At 58.8% G+C, this 12,206-nt stretch overlaps 1 protein-coding gene across 1 annotated transcript in view; it reads left to right on the top strand.

Annotated features, from left to right (window-relative positions):
* The window catches only part of LOC127926579 (uncharacterized), a 39,176-nt gene that overhangs the window by 26,223 nt on the left and 747 nt on the right, over positions 1-12,206 (top strand). The window contains exons 5-7 of the mRNA XM_052512016.1: positions 710-891; positions 1,125-1,293; positions 12,073-12,206. The exon at positions 12,073-12,206 is cut by the window's right edge and continues 747 nt beyond it. Of these exons, the coding sequence (XP_052367976.1) occupies positions 710-891; positions 1,125-1,293; positions 12,073-12,206 (485 nt within the window). The remainder of the gene's footprint in view (positions 1-709; positions 892-1,124; positions 1,294-12,072) is intronic.

Raw genomic sequence — 12,206 nt, 5'->3', positions numbered from 1 at the left:
AGACAGATGGGTAAGGGGAGAAAGAGAGAATGACCACTTGGGAGAGATGAGAATCCCGGTGCCACCACCCCGCTGACTAGAAGCTCTCGGGGTGTGCGAGAACACGTGGGCGGACGAAGAGAGAGCAGTAGGAGTAGCAGTGTTATCTGTGGTGATCCATGTTTCCGTCAGTGCCAAGAAGTCGAGGGACTGGAGGGAGGCATAGGCTGAGATGAACTCTGCCTTGTTGGCCGCAGATCGGCAGTTCCAGAGGCTACCGGAGACCTGGAACTCCACGTGGGTCGTGCGCGCTGGGACCACCAGATTAGGGTGGCCGCGGCCACGCGGTGTGGAGCGTTTGTATGGTCTGTGCAGAGAGGAGAGAACAGGGATAGACAGACACATAGTTGACAGGCTACAGAAGAGGCTACGCTAATGCAAAGGAGATTGGAATGACAAGTGGACTACACGTCTCGAATGTTCAGAAAGTTAAGCTTACGTAGCAAGAATCTTATTGACTAAAATGATTAAAATGATACAGTACTGCTGAAGTAGGCTAGCTGGCAGTGGCTGCGTTGTTGACTTATCACAACCGGCCGTGATTTGGAGTCCCACCGGGCGGCGCACAACCGACCCACCGTCGGCCGGAGTCGGCAGTTCTTAACTGACTTGCCTCGTTAAATGAATGTGATTTATATGTTGACTAAGTGTCCCCCTGTCCCGCCCCCAGCTCCTGACCTGGTGCTTCGTAAAGTGATCAACTTCAGTGACTGTACGGTGTGTCTGGATAAGAGGAACGGCATTGGGATGATCCAGTTCTACCAGGATCCTCTCCTCTACAAGTGTTCCTTCAGGACCCGACTCCACTTCACCTACCAGAACATCAACTCTAAGATCCCTGCTGTCATCAAGGTGAGACCTACTGTCTGTCTGTCTGTCTGTCTGTCTGTCTGTCTGTCTGTCTGTCTGTCTGTCTGTCTGTCTGTCTGTCTGTCTGCCTGTCTGCCTGTCTGCCTGTCTGCCTGTCTGCCTGCCTGCCTGCCTGCCTGCCTGCCTGCCTGCCTGCCACAACCAGGGTTGGAGAGCCCTGGTCTTCACGTCTCTCTTTATTAACTTCCTCCTGTTCCTCCTCTTCCTCCTGTCAGATCCAGACGATGGTGGAGTCCCTGAAGCTGTCCATCACAGACCAGCAGCTGCCCATGTTCATCAGGATCATGGAGCTGGTCCTCAGCCTCTACTACGGAGAGATAGGAGGAGGGAAGGACGGAGAGGCGGAGGAGGGGAGTGGACATGGAGAGGTCATCACTACACCAGGTTAGTCTGGTGGATACTGCCCTCTATTACAGGGGGAGGAGGGAGAGGGGAGGGAGAGGTCATCACTACACCAGGTTAGTCTGGTGGATACTGCCCTCTATTACAGGGAGGGGAGGAGAGGATGAGGGGAGGGAGAGGGGAGGAGGGGAGGGAGAGGGGATGAGGGGAGGAGGGGAGGGAGAGGGGATGAGGGGAGGAGGGGGAGGAGGGGATGAGGGGGAGGGAGAGGGAGGGGAGGGAGAGGGGAGGGAGAGGGGGGAGGGGGGGGAGGAGGGGGAGGAGGGGAGGGAGAGGGGGAGAGGGGAGGAGGGGAGGGAGAGGGGGAGGGAGAGGGAGAGGTCATCACTACACCAGGTTAGTCTGGTGGATACTGCCCTCTATTACAGGGGGGAAGAGGGGAGGGAGAGGGGAGGAGGGGAGGGAGAGGTCATCACTACACCAGGTTAGACTGGTGTAAACTGCCCTTTACTACAGGGGGGAGGAGGGGAGAGGTCATGTCAGGCTCCGTGACTGCGACCGGGCTCCGTCACTACGACCGGGCTCCGTCACTACGACCGGGCTCCGTCACTACGACCGGGCTCCGTCACTACGACCGGGCTCCGTCACTACGACCGGGCCCCGTGACTGCGACCGGGCTCCGTCACTACGACCGGGCTCCGTCACTACGACCGGGCTCCGTCACTACGACCGGGCTCCGTGACTACGACCGGGCCCCGTGCTCCGTCACTACGACCGGGCTCCGTCACTACGACCGGGCTCCGTCACTACGACCGGGCTCCGTCACTACGACCGGGCTCCGTCACTACGACCGGGCTCCGTCACTACGACCGGGCTCCGTCACTACGACCGGGCTCCGTGACTGCGACCGGGCTCCGTCACTACGACCGGGCTCCGTCACTACGACCGGGCTCCGTCACTACGACCGGGCTCCGTCACTACGACCGGGCTCCGTCACTGCGACCGGGCTCCGTCACTACGACCGGGCTCCGTCACTACGACCGGGCTCCGTCACTACGACCGGGCTCCGTGACTGCGACCGGGCTCCGTCACTACGACCGGGCTCCGTGACTGCGACCGGGCTCCGTCACTACGACCGGGCTCCGTCACTACGACCGGGCTCCGTCACTACGACCGGGCTCCGTCACTGCGACCGGGCTCTGTCACTACGACCGGGCTCCGTCACTACGACCGGGCCCCGTCACTACGACCGGGCCGGGCTCCGTCACTACGACCGGGGCCCGTCACTACGACCGGGCTCCGTCACTACGACCGGGCTCCGTCACTACGACCGGGCTCCGTCACTACGACCGGGCTCCGTCACTACGACCGGGCTCCGTCACTACGACCGGGCTCCGTCACTACGACCGGGCTCCGTCACTACGACCGGGCTCCGTCACTACGACCGGGCTCCGTCACTACGACCGGGCTCCGTCACTACGACCGGGCTCCGTCACTGCGACCGGGCTCCGTCACTACGACCGGGCTCCGTCACTACGACCGGGCTCCGTCACTACGACCGGGCTCCGTCACTACGACCGGGCTCCGTCACTACGACCGGGCTCCGTCACTACGACCGGGCTCCGTCACTACGACCGGGCTCCGTGACTACGACCGGGCTCCGTCACTACGACCGGGCTCCGTCACTACGACCGGGCTCCGTCACTACGACCGGGCTCCGTGACTACGACCGGGCCCCGTGCTCCGTCACTACGACCGGGCTCCGTCACTACGACCGGGCTCCGTCACTACGACCGGGCTCCGTCACTACGACCGGGCTCCGTGACTACGACCGGGCTCCGTCACTACGACCGGGCTCCGTCACTACGACCGGGCTCCGTCACTACGACCAGGCTCCGTCACTACAACCGGGCTCCGTCACTACGACCGGGCTCCGTCACTACGACCGGGCTCCGTGACTACGACCGGGCTCCGTCACTACGACCGGGCTCCGTCACTACGACCGGGCTCCGTCACTACGACCGGGCTCCGTGACTACGACCGGGCCCGTGCTCCGTCACTACGACCGGGCTCCGTCACTACGACCGGGCTCCGTCACTACGACCGGGCTCCGTCACTACGACCGGGCTCCGTCACTACGACCGGGCTCCGTCACTACGACCGGGCTCCGTCACTGCGACCGGGCTCCGTCACTACGACCGGGCTCCGTGACTGCGACCGGGCTCCGTCACTACGACCGGGCTCCGTCACTACGACCGGGCTCCGTCACTACGACCGGGCTCCGTCACTGCGACCGGGCTCCGTCACTACGACCGGGCTCCGTCACTACGACCGGGCTCCGTCACTACGACCGGGCTCCGTGACTGCGACCGGGCTCCGTCACTACGACCGGGCTCCGTGACTGCGACCGGGCTCCGTCACTACGACCGGGCTCCGTCACTACGACCGGGCTCCGTCACTGCGACCGGGCTCCGTCACTACGACCGGGCTCCGTCACTACGACCGGGCCCCGTCACTACGACCGGGCCGGGCTCCGTCACTACGACCGGGGCCCGTCACTACGACCGGGCTCCGTCACTACGACCGGGCCCCGTCACTACGACCGGGCTCCGTCACTACGACCGGGCTCCGTCACTACGACCGGGCTCCGTCACTACGACCGGGCTCCGTCACTACGACCGGGCTCCGTCACTACGACCGGGCTCCGTCACTACGACCGGGCTCCGTCACTCGACCGGGCTCCGTCACTACGACCGGGCTCCGTCACTGCGACCGGGCTCCGTCACTACGACCGGGCTCCGTCACTACGACCGGGCTCCGTCACTACGACCGGGCTCCGTGACTGCGACCGGGCTCCGTCACTACGACCGGGCTCCGTCACTACGACCGGGCTCCGTCACTACGACCGGGCTCCGTCACTACGACCGGGCTCCGTGACTGCGACCGGGCTCCGTCACTACGACCGGGCTCCGTCACTACGACCGGGCTCCGTCACTACGACCGGGCTCCGTCACTACGACCGGGCTCCGTCACTACGACCGGGCCCCGTCACTACGACCGGGCTCCGTCACTACGACCGGGCTCCGTCACTACGACCGGGCTCCGTCACTACGACCGGGCTCCGTGACTACGACCGGGCTCCGTCACTACGACCGGGCTCCGTCACTACGACCGGGCTCCGTCACTACGACCGGGCTCCGTGACTGCGACCGGGCTCCGTCACTGCGACCGGGCTCCGTCACTACGACCGGGCTCCGTCACTACGACCGGGCTCCGTCACTACGACCGGGCCCGTCACTACGACCGGGCCCGTCACTACGACCGGGCTCCGTCACTACGACCGGGCTCCGTGACTACGACCGGGCGGGCTCCGTCACTACGACCGGGCTCCGTGACTACGACCGGGCCTGGCTCCGTCACTACGACCGGGCCGGGCTCCGTCACTACGACCGGGCTCCGTCACTACGACCGGGCCGGGCTCCGTCACTACGACCGGGCCCCGTCACTACGACCGGGCCGGGCTCCGTCACTACGACCGGGCTCCGTCACTACGACCGGGCCCCGTCACTACGACCGGGCCGGGCTCCGTCACTACGACCGGGCCCCGTCACTACGACCGGGCCGGGCTCCGTCACTACGACCGGGCTCCGTCACTACGACCGGGCCCCGTCACTACGACCGGGCCCCGTCACTACGACCGGGCCGGGCTCCGTCACTACGACCGGGCCCCGTCACTACGACCGGGCCGGGCTCCGTCACTACGACCGGGCTCCGTCACTACGACCGGGCCCCGTCACTGCGACCGGGCTCCGTCACTACGACCGGGCCGGGCTCCGTCACTACGACCGGGCCCCGTCACTACGACCGGGCTCCGTGACTACGACCGGGCTCCGTCACTACGACCGGGCCCCGTCACTACGACCGGGCTCCGTCACTACGACCGGGCCCCGTCACTACGACCGGGCTCCGTCACTACGACCGGGCTCCGTCACTACGACCGGGCTCCGTCACTACGACCGGGCTCCGTCACTACGACCGGGCTCCGTCACTACGACCGGGCTCCGTCACTACGACCGGGCTCCGTCACTACGACCGGGCTCCGTCACTACGACCGGGCCCCGTCACTACGACCGGGCTCCGTCACTACGACCGGGCTCCGTCACTACGACCGGGCTCCGTCACTACGACCGGGCTCCGTCACTACGACCGGGCTCCGTCACTACGACCGGGCTCCGTCACTACGACCGGGCTCCGTCACTACGACCGGGCCCCGTCACCCCAGACAACCGTAGAGGGACATGGATTCTATAACTGATTCCAATGTTACAGTTGGCCAAGAAAGTATTTAGTCAGACACCAATTGTGCAAGTTCTCCCACTTAAAAAGATGAGAGAGGCCTGTAATTCCATGTGTGTGTGTGTGTGTGTGTGTGTGTGTGTGTGTGTGTGTGTGTGTGTGTGTGTGTGTGTGTGTGTGTGTGTGTGTGTGTGTGTGTGTGTGTGTGTGTGTGTGTGTGTGTGTGTGTGTGTGTGTGTGTGAGATTGAGTGTAATGGATTCAGTGTAATGGATTCAGTGTGTATCCACTCAGGACATGTTAATCGTCCGTGACTTTTAATTGCCTGTGTTTCTCTTCAGAACATTTTCAAAGAGAATATTAATTCATCCTTTTTTCATGAAAAGTGTTTTTTTCTTCTTCTCTTTTTCTTACTAATGAACTGGAAAGAGTCTCTTAGTGTGTGACTGTGTGTGAATCAGTGTTTTTAGGTGGAATCCAGAAGGTTTTAAAAACTAATACAATCAGTTGTAATTGTAAAAGATAATGATAGTAAAACTGACTTTAAAAACCAACAACGTGATTTAATGTACATTTTTAAAGCTTATAATTTAAAAAAATGTATAATTTGGAATGGAACAACAGTTGGACGGATCGTAAAATCTCTAAAAACAGACATCACCCAAGAATGGATATTAGATAGTGTTAAAACACGAGAGAAGCACCAAGAATGGATGGCTGGTAAAACACGAGGAGAGAAGCACCAGGAATGGATGGCTGGTAAAACACGAGGAGAGAAGCACCAAGAATGGATGGCTGGTAAAACACGAGGAGGAGAAGCACCAGGATTGCATGGCTGGTAAAACACGAGGAGAGAAGCACCAGGATTGGATGGCTGGTAAAACACGAGGAGAGAAGCACCAGGAATGGATGGCTGGTAAAACACGAGGAGAGAAGCACCAGGATTGGATGGCTGGTAAAACACGAGGAGAGAAGCACCAGGAATGGATGGCTGGTAAAACACGAGGAGAGAAGCACCAGGATTGGATGGCTGGTAAAACACGAGGAGAGAAGCACCAGGATTGGATGGCTGGTAAAACACGAGGAGAGAAGCACCAAGAATGGATGGCTGGTAAAACACGAGGAGAGAAGTACCAGGAATGGATGGCTGGTAAAACACGAGGAGAGAAGCACCAAGAATGGATGGCTGGTAAAACACGAGGAGAGAAGCACCAGGAATGGATGGCTGGTAAAACACGAGGAGAGAAGCACCAGGATTGGATGGCTGGTAAAACACGAGGAGAGAAGCACCAGGATTGGATGGCTGGTAAAACACGAGGAGAGAAGCACCAAGAATGGATGGCTGGTAAAACACGAGGAGAGAAGTACCAGGAATGGATGGCTGGTAAAACACGAGGAGAGAAGCACCAAGAATGGATGGCTGGTAAAACACGAGGAGAGAAGCACCAGGATTGGATGGCTGGTAAAACACGAGGAGAGAAGCACCAGGATTGGATGGCTGGTAAAACACGAGGAGAGAAGCACCAGGAATGGATGGCTGGTAAAACACGAGGAGAGAAGCACCAGGAATGGATGGCTGGTAAAACACGAGGGGAGAAGCACCAGGAATGGATGGCTGGTAAAACACGAGGAGAGAAGGACCAGGAATGGATGGCTGGTAAAACACGAGGAGGAGAAGCACCAAGAATGGATGGCTGGTAAAACACGAGGAGAGAAGCACCAGGAATGGATGGCTGGTAAAACACGAGGAGAGAAGCACCAGAATTGGATGGCTGGTAAAACACGAGGAGAGAAGCACCAAGAATGGATGGCTGGTAAAACACGAGGAGAGAAGTACCAGGAATGGATGGCTGGTAAAACACGAGGAGAGAAGCACCAAGAATGGATGGCTGGTAAAACACGAGGAGAGAAGCACCAAGAATGGATGGCTGGTAAAACACGAGGAGGAGAAGCACCAGGAATGGATGGCTGGTAAAACACGAGGAGAGAAGCACCAGGAATGGATGGCTGGTAAAACACGAGGAGAGAAGCACCAAGAATGGATGGCTGGTAAAACACGAGGGGAGAAGCACCAGGAATGGATGGCTGGTAAAACACGAGGAGAGAAGCACCAAGAATGGATGCTCACAGGAAGTACCTAACAACGACCAGTAGAAGGTCTTGGTGTTTAGACGTGACACCTCAGTCTCTAACAGGAAGTACAAACCAACGACCAGTAGAAGGTCTTGTTGTTTAGACCTGACACCTCAGACTAACAGGAAGTACCTAACAACGACCAGTAGAAGGTCTTGGTGTTTAGACGTGACACCTCAGACTCTAACAGGAAGTACCTAACAACGACCAGTAGAAGGTCTTGGTGTTTAGACGTGACACCTCAGACTCTAACAGGAAGTACAAACCAACGACCAGTAGAAGGTCTTGGTGTTTAGACCTGACACCTCAGACTCTAACAGGAAGTACCTAACAACGACCAGTAGAAGGTCTTGGTGTTTAGACGTGACACCTCAGACTCTAACAGGAAGTACCTAACAACGACCAGTAGAAGGTCTTGGTGTTTAGACGTGACACCTCAGACTCTAACAGGAAGTACCTAACAACGACCAGTAGAAGGTCTTGGTGTTTAGACGTGACACCTCAGACTCTAACAGGAAGTACAAAAAAGAAAACAACGACCAGAAAAAGCCAGAACAGTGGATTTCTCATTTCCCAACTGCCAATTCGCAAAGTGAAAGATTGACTTAAAACATGACATAATTTTCACCGCCTAAGCCTGTGGGATTCCTGTGCTGTGACCTCACGCGGGGTATTGTTTTGAGAGAGAGAGCGAGTACATTCTTGTCTGTTGACATCAGCTTCCCCTGGCTGTCGCAGAGGGGAGCAGGCCAGCTCAGGGAAACAGACACGACCATACAGGTTCATAGGTCAGGGGAGCCACATTAGAGCGTGACCACCTCTAGGTGACTCGCTCACAGCCCCCAGCCCCTGGCAGAGTGGTACACCTACAGCCCCTCTCCCCAGCCCCTGGCAGAGTGGTTCACCCCCAGCCCCTCTCCCCAGCCCCTGGCAGAGTGGTTCACCTACAGCCCTACAGCCCCAGCCCCTGGCAGAGTGGTTCACCTACAGCCCTACAGCCCCCAGCCCCTGTCAGGATGATCCACTGGGCCAGAACTCCTGTCAGGGTGATGTAGGAAATTCCCCGTTAAAACTGAGGATGATGGAAGAGGGGCATGAGTGGAAAAGTTTGAACCACTGCTCGAGCCTGATGCGGTAAGGACTGGCTGGCTGGCTGACTGATTGACTGGCTGGCTGACTGGCTGGCTGACTGACTGGCTGACTGGCTGATTGACTGGCTGACTGGCTGATTGACTGGCTGGCTGGCTGGCTGACTGATTGACTGGCTGGCTGGCTGACTGGCTGACTGGCTGACTGACTGGCTGGCTGGCTGACTGACTGACTGACTGGCTGGCTGGCTGACTGGCTGGCTGACTGGCTGACTGGCTGGCTGGCTGACTGGCTGGCTGACTGGCTGGCTGGCTGACTGACTGGCTGATTGCCTGCCTACCTGTCTGCCTACCCGACTACCTGTCTGACTGAAAAGCACTACATCCTGCGTGCCTCGGTGCCATGTCAGCTTTCCGTCACCAACCCATCTGCCCTCCGAGGCACTGCTCTCTCCGGCTCTGCTTCCAGTCGTCTGTAGTGTTCAGCTGAATCAACTTGGCTGAGTCCAACCCCACAGGAAGTCCAGATTCATTAAGAGGGCTACGTCACGCCGCGCTGTCTCCCTGACGTGGAATCAAAGCTGTGTTTTCTTTCACTGATGAACTGAAATGAGAGTTTCCCCCCGTAATTACATTATCACGAAGTCTGTAAGAGTTTGTTTGTTTTTTAAGGTTGAAGGTTCGAGGTTTTAAAGTTGAGTGTTTAAACAGGAGCTCAGATCCATTTGGGTTGAACACATTGGACTTTATGTAAACGTCTTTAGTTCATCGATATGTCATACAGCATTTGACAAAGGGTCCTCTTTTTACAGGGCACCTCGGGTTGGGGGGACTATGGGAAGGCTGGGGGACTATGGGAAGGCTGGGGGACTATGGGAAGGCTGGGGGACCTCAGGTTGTTCATGTCTGTCTTAATTACAGGACAGACTTCCCATAGTCCCCCAGCCTTCCCATAGTCCCCCAGCCTTCCCGTAGTCGCTCAGCCTTCCCATAGTCCTCCAGCCTTCCCATAGTCCCCCAGCCTTCCCATAGTCCTCCAGCCTTCCCATAGTCCCCCAGCCTTCCCGTAGTTGCTCAGCCTTCCCATAGTCCCCCAGCCTTCCCATAGTCCCCCAGCCTTCCCATAGTCCTCCAGCCTTCCCATAGTCCCCCAGCCTTCCCGTAGTCGCTCAGCCTTCCCGTAGTCGCTCAGCCTTCCCATAGTCCTCCAGCCTTCCCATAGTCCTCCAGCCTTCCCATAGTCCTCCAGCCTTCCCACAGTCCTCCAGCCTTCCCATAGTCCTCCAGCCTTCCCATAGTCCTCCAGCCTTCCCATAGTCCTCCAGCCTTCCCATAGTCCCCCAGCCTTCCCATAGTCCCCCAGCCTTCCCGTAGTCCCCAGCCTTCCCATAGTCCTCCAGCCTTCCCGTAGTCGCTCAGCCTTCCCATAATCCCCCAGCCTTCCCGTAGTCGCTCAGCCTTCCCGTAGTCGCTCAGCCTTCCCATAGTACCCCAGCCTTCCCGTAGTCGCTCAGCCTTCCCATAATCCCTCAGCCTTCCCGTAGTCGCTCAGCCTTCCCGTAGTCCTCCAGCCTTCCCATAGTCCTCCAGCCTTCCCATAGTCCTCCAGCCTTCCCATAATCCCCCAGCCTTCCCATAATCCCCCAGCCTTCCCATAGTCCTCCAGCCTTCCCATAGTCCCCCAGCCTTCCCATAATCCCCCAGCCTTCCCGTAGTCGCTCAGCCTTCCCGTAGTCGCTCAGCCTTCCCATAATCCCCAGCCTTCCCATAATCCCCAGCCTTCCCATAGTCCCCCAGCCTTCCCATAATCCCCCAGCCTTCCCATAATCCCCCAGCCTTCCCGTAGTCCCCCAGCCTTCCCGTAGTCCCCCAGCCTTCCCATAGTCCCCCAGCCTTCCCATAGTCCCACAGCCTTCCCATAATCCCCCAGCCTTCCCGTAGTCGCTCAGCCTTCCCGTAGTCGCTCAGCCTTCCCGTAGTCGCTCAGCCTTCCCGTAGTCGCTCAGCCTTCCCGTAGTCGCTCAGCCTTCCCATAATCCCCCAGCCTTCCCGTAGTCGCTCAGCCTTCCCATAATCCCTCAGCCTTCCCGTAGTCGCTCAGCCTTCCCGTAGTCGCTCAGCCTTCCCATAGTCCTCCAGCCTTCCCATAGTCCCCCAGCCTTCCCATAGTTCCATAGTCCCCCAGCCTTCCCATAGTCCTCCAGCCTTCCCATAGTCCCCAGCCTTCCCATAGTCCCCCAGCCTTCCCATAGTCCCCCAGCCTTCCCATAGTCCCCCAGCCTTCCCATAATCCCCCAGCCTTCCCGTAGTCGCTCAGCCTTCCCGGAGTCGCTCAGCCTTCCCGTAGTCGCTCAGCCTTCCCGTAGTCGCTCAGCCTTCCCATAATCCCCCAGCCTTCCCGTAGTCGCTCAGCCTTCCCATAATCCCTCAGCCTTCCCGTAGTCGCTCAGCCTTCCCGTAGTCGCTCAGCCTTCCCATAGTCCTCCAGCCTTCCCATAGTCCTCCAGCCTTCCCATAGTCCTCCAGCCTTCCCATAATCCCCCATCCTTCCCATAATCCCCCATCCTTCCCATAATCCCCAGCCTTCCCATAGTCCTCCAGCCTTCCCATAGTCCCCCAGCCTTCCCGTAATCCCCAGCCTTCCCGTAGTCGCTCAGCCTTCCCGTAGTCGCTCAGCCTTCCCATAATCCCCCAGCCTTCCCATAGTCCCCCAGCCTTCCCATAATCCCCCAGCCTTCCCATAATCCCCCAGCCTTCCCGTAGTCGCTCAGCCTTCCCATAATCCCCCAGCCTTCCCGTAGTCGCTCAGCCTTCCCATAATCCCTCAGCCTTCCCGTAGTCCCCCAGCCTTCCCATAATCCCCAGCCTTCCCATAATCCCCAGCCTTCCCGTAGTCACTCAGCCTTCCCGTAGTCGCTCAGCCTTCCCGTAATCCCCCAGCCTTCCCATAATCCCCCATCCTTCCCGTAGTACCCCAGCCTTCCCGTAGTCCCCCAGCCTTCCCATAGTCCCCCAGCCTTCCCATAGTCCCCAGCCTTCCCATAGTTCCATAGTCCCCCAGCCTTCCCATAGTCCTCCAGCCTTCCCATAGTCCCCCAGCCTTCCCATAGTCCCCAGCCTTCCCATAGTCCCCCAGCCTTCCCATAATCCCCAGCCATCCCATAGTCCCCCAGCCTTCCCGTAGTCCCCCAGCCTTCCCATAATCCCCCAGCCTTCCCATAATCCCCCAGCCTTCCCGTAGTCGCTCAGCCTTCCAGTGTATTGACATGAAGCTGACCTATCTGTGTTGTGTTATTGTTCCTCAGGTCTGGACGGAGACCCAGAGGCCCAGGTCATGGCAGGACAGTACCCCAGCCCAGAGCATTACATGCAGGGGGAGGAGGGGGACCAGGGCTGGGTGTCCTGGGCCTGGTCCTTCGTCCCAGCCATCGTGGGAGCT

The sequence above is a fragment of the Oncorhynchus keta genome, unplaced genomic scaffold (assembly GCF_023373465.1).
Source record: "Oncorhynchus keta strain PuntledgeMale-10-30-2019 unplaced genomic scaffold, Oket_V2 Un_contig_7839_pilon_pilon, whole genome shotgun sequence".
Lineage (NCBI taxonomy): Eukaryota > Metazoa > Chordata > Actinopteri > Salmoniformes > Salmonidae > Oncorhynchus > Oncorhynchus keta.
This window is presented reverse-complemented; position numbering and strand designations above follow the sequence as displayed.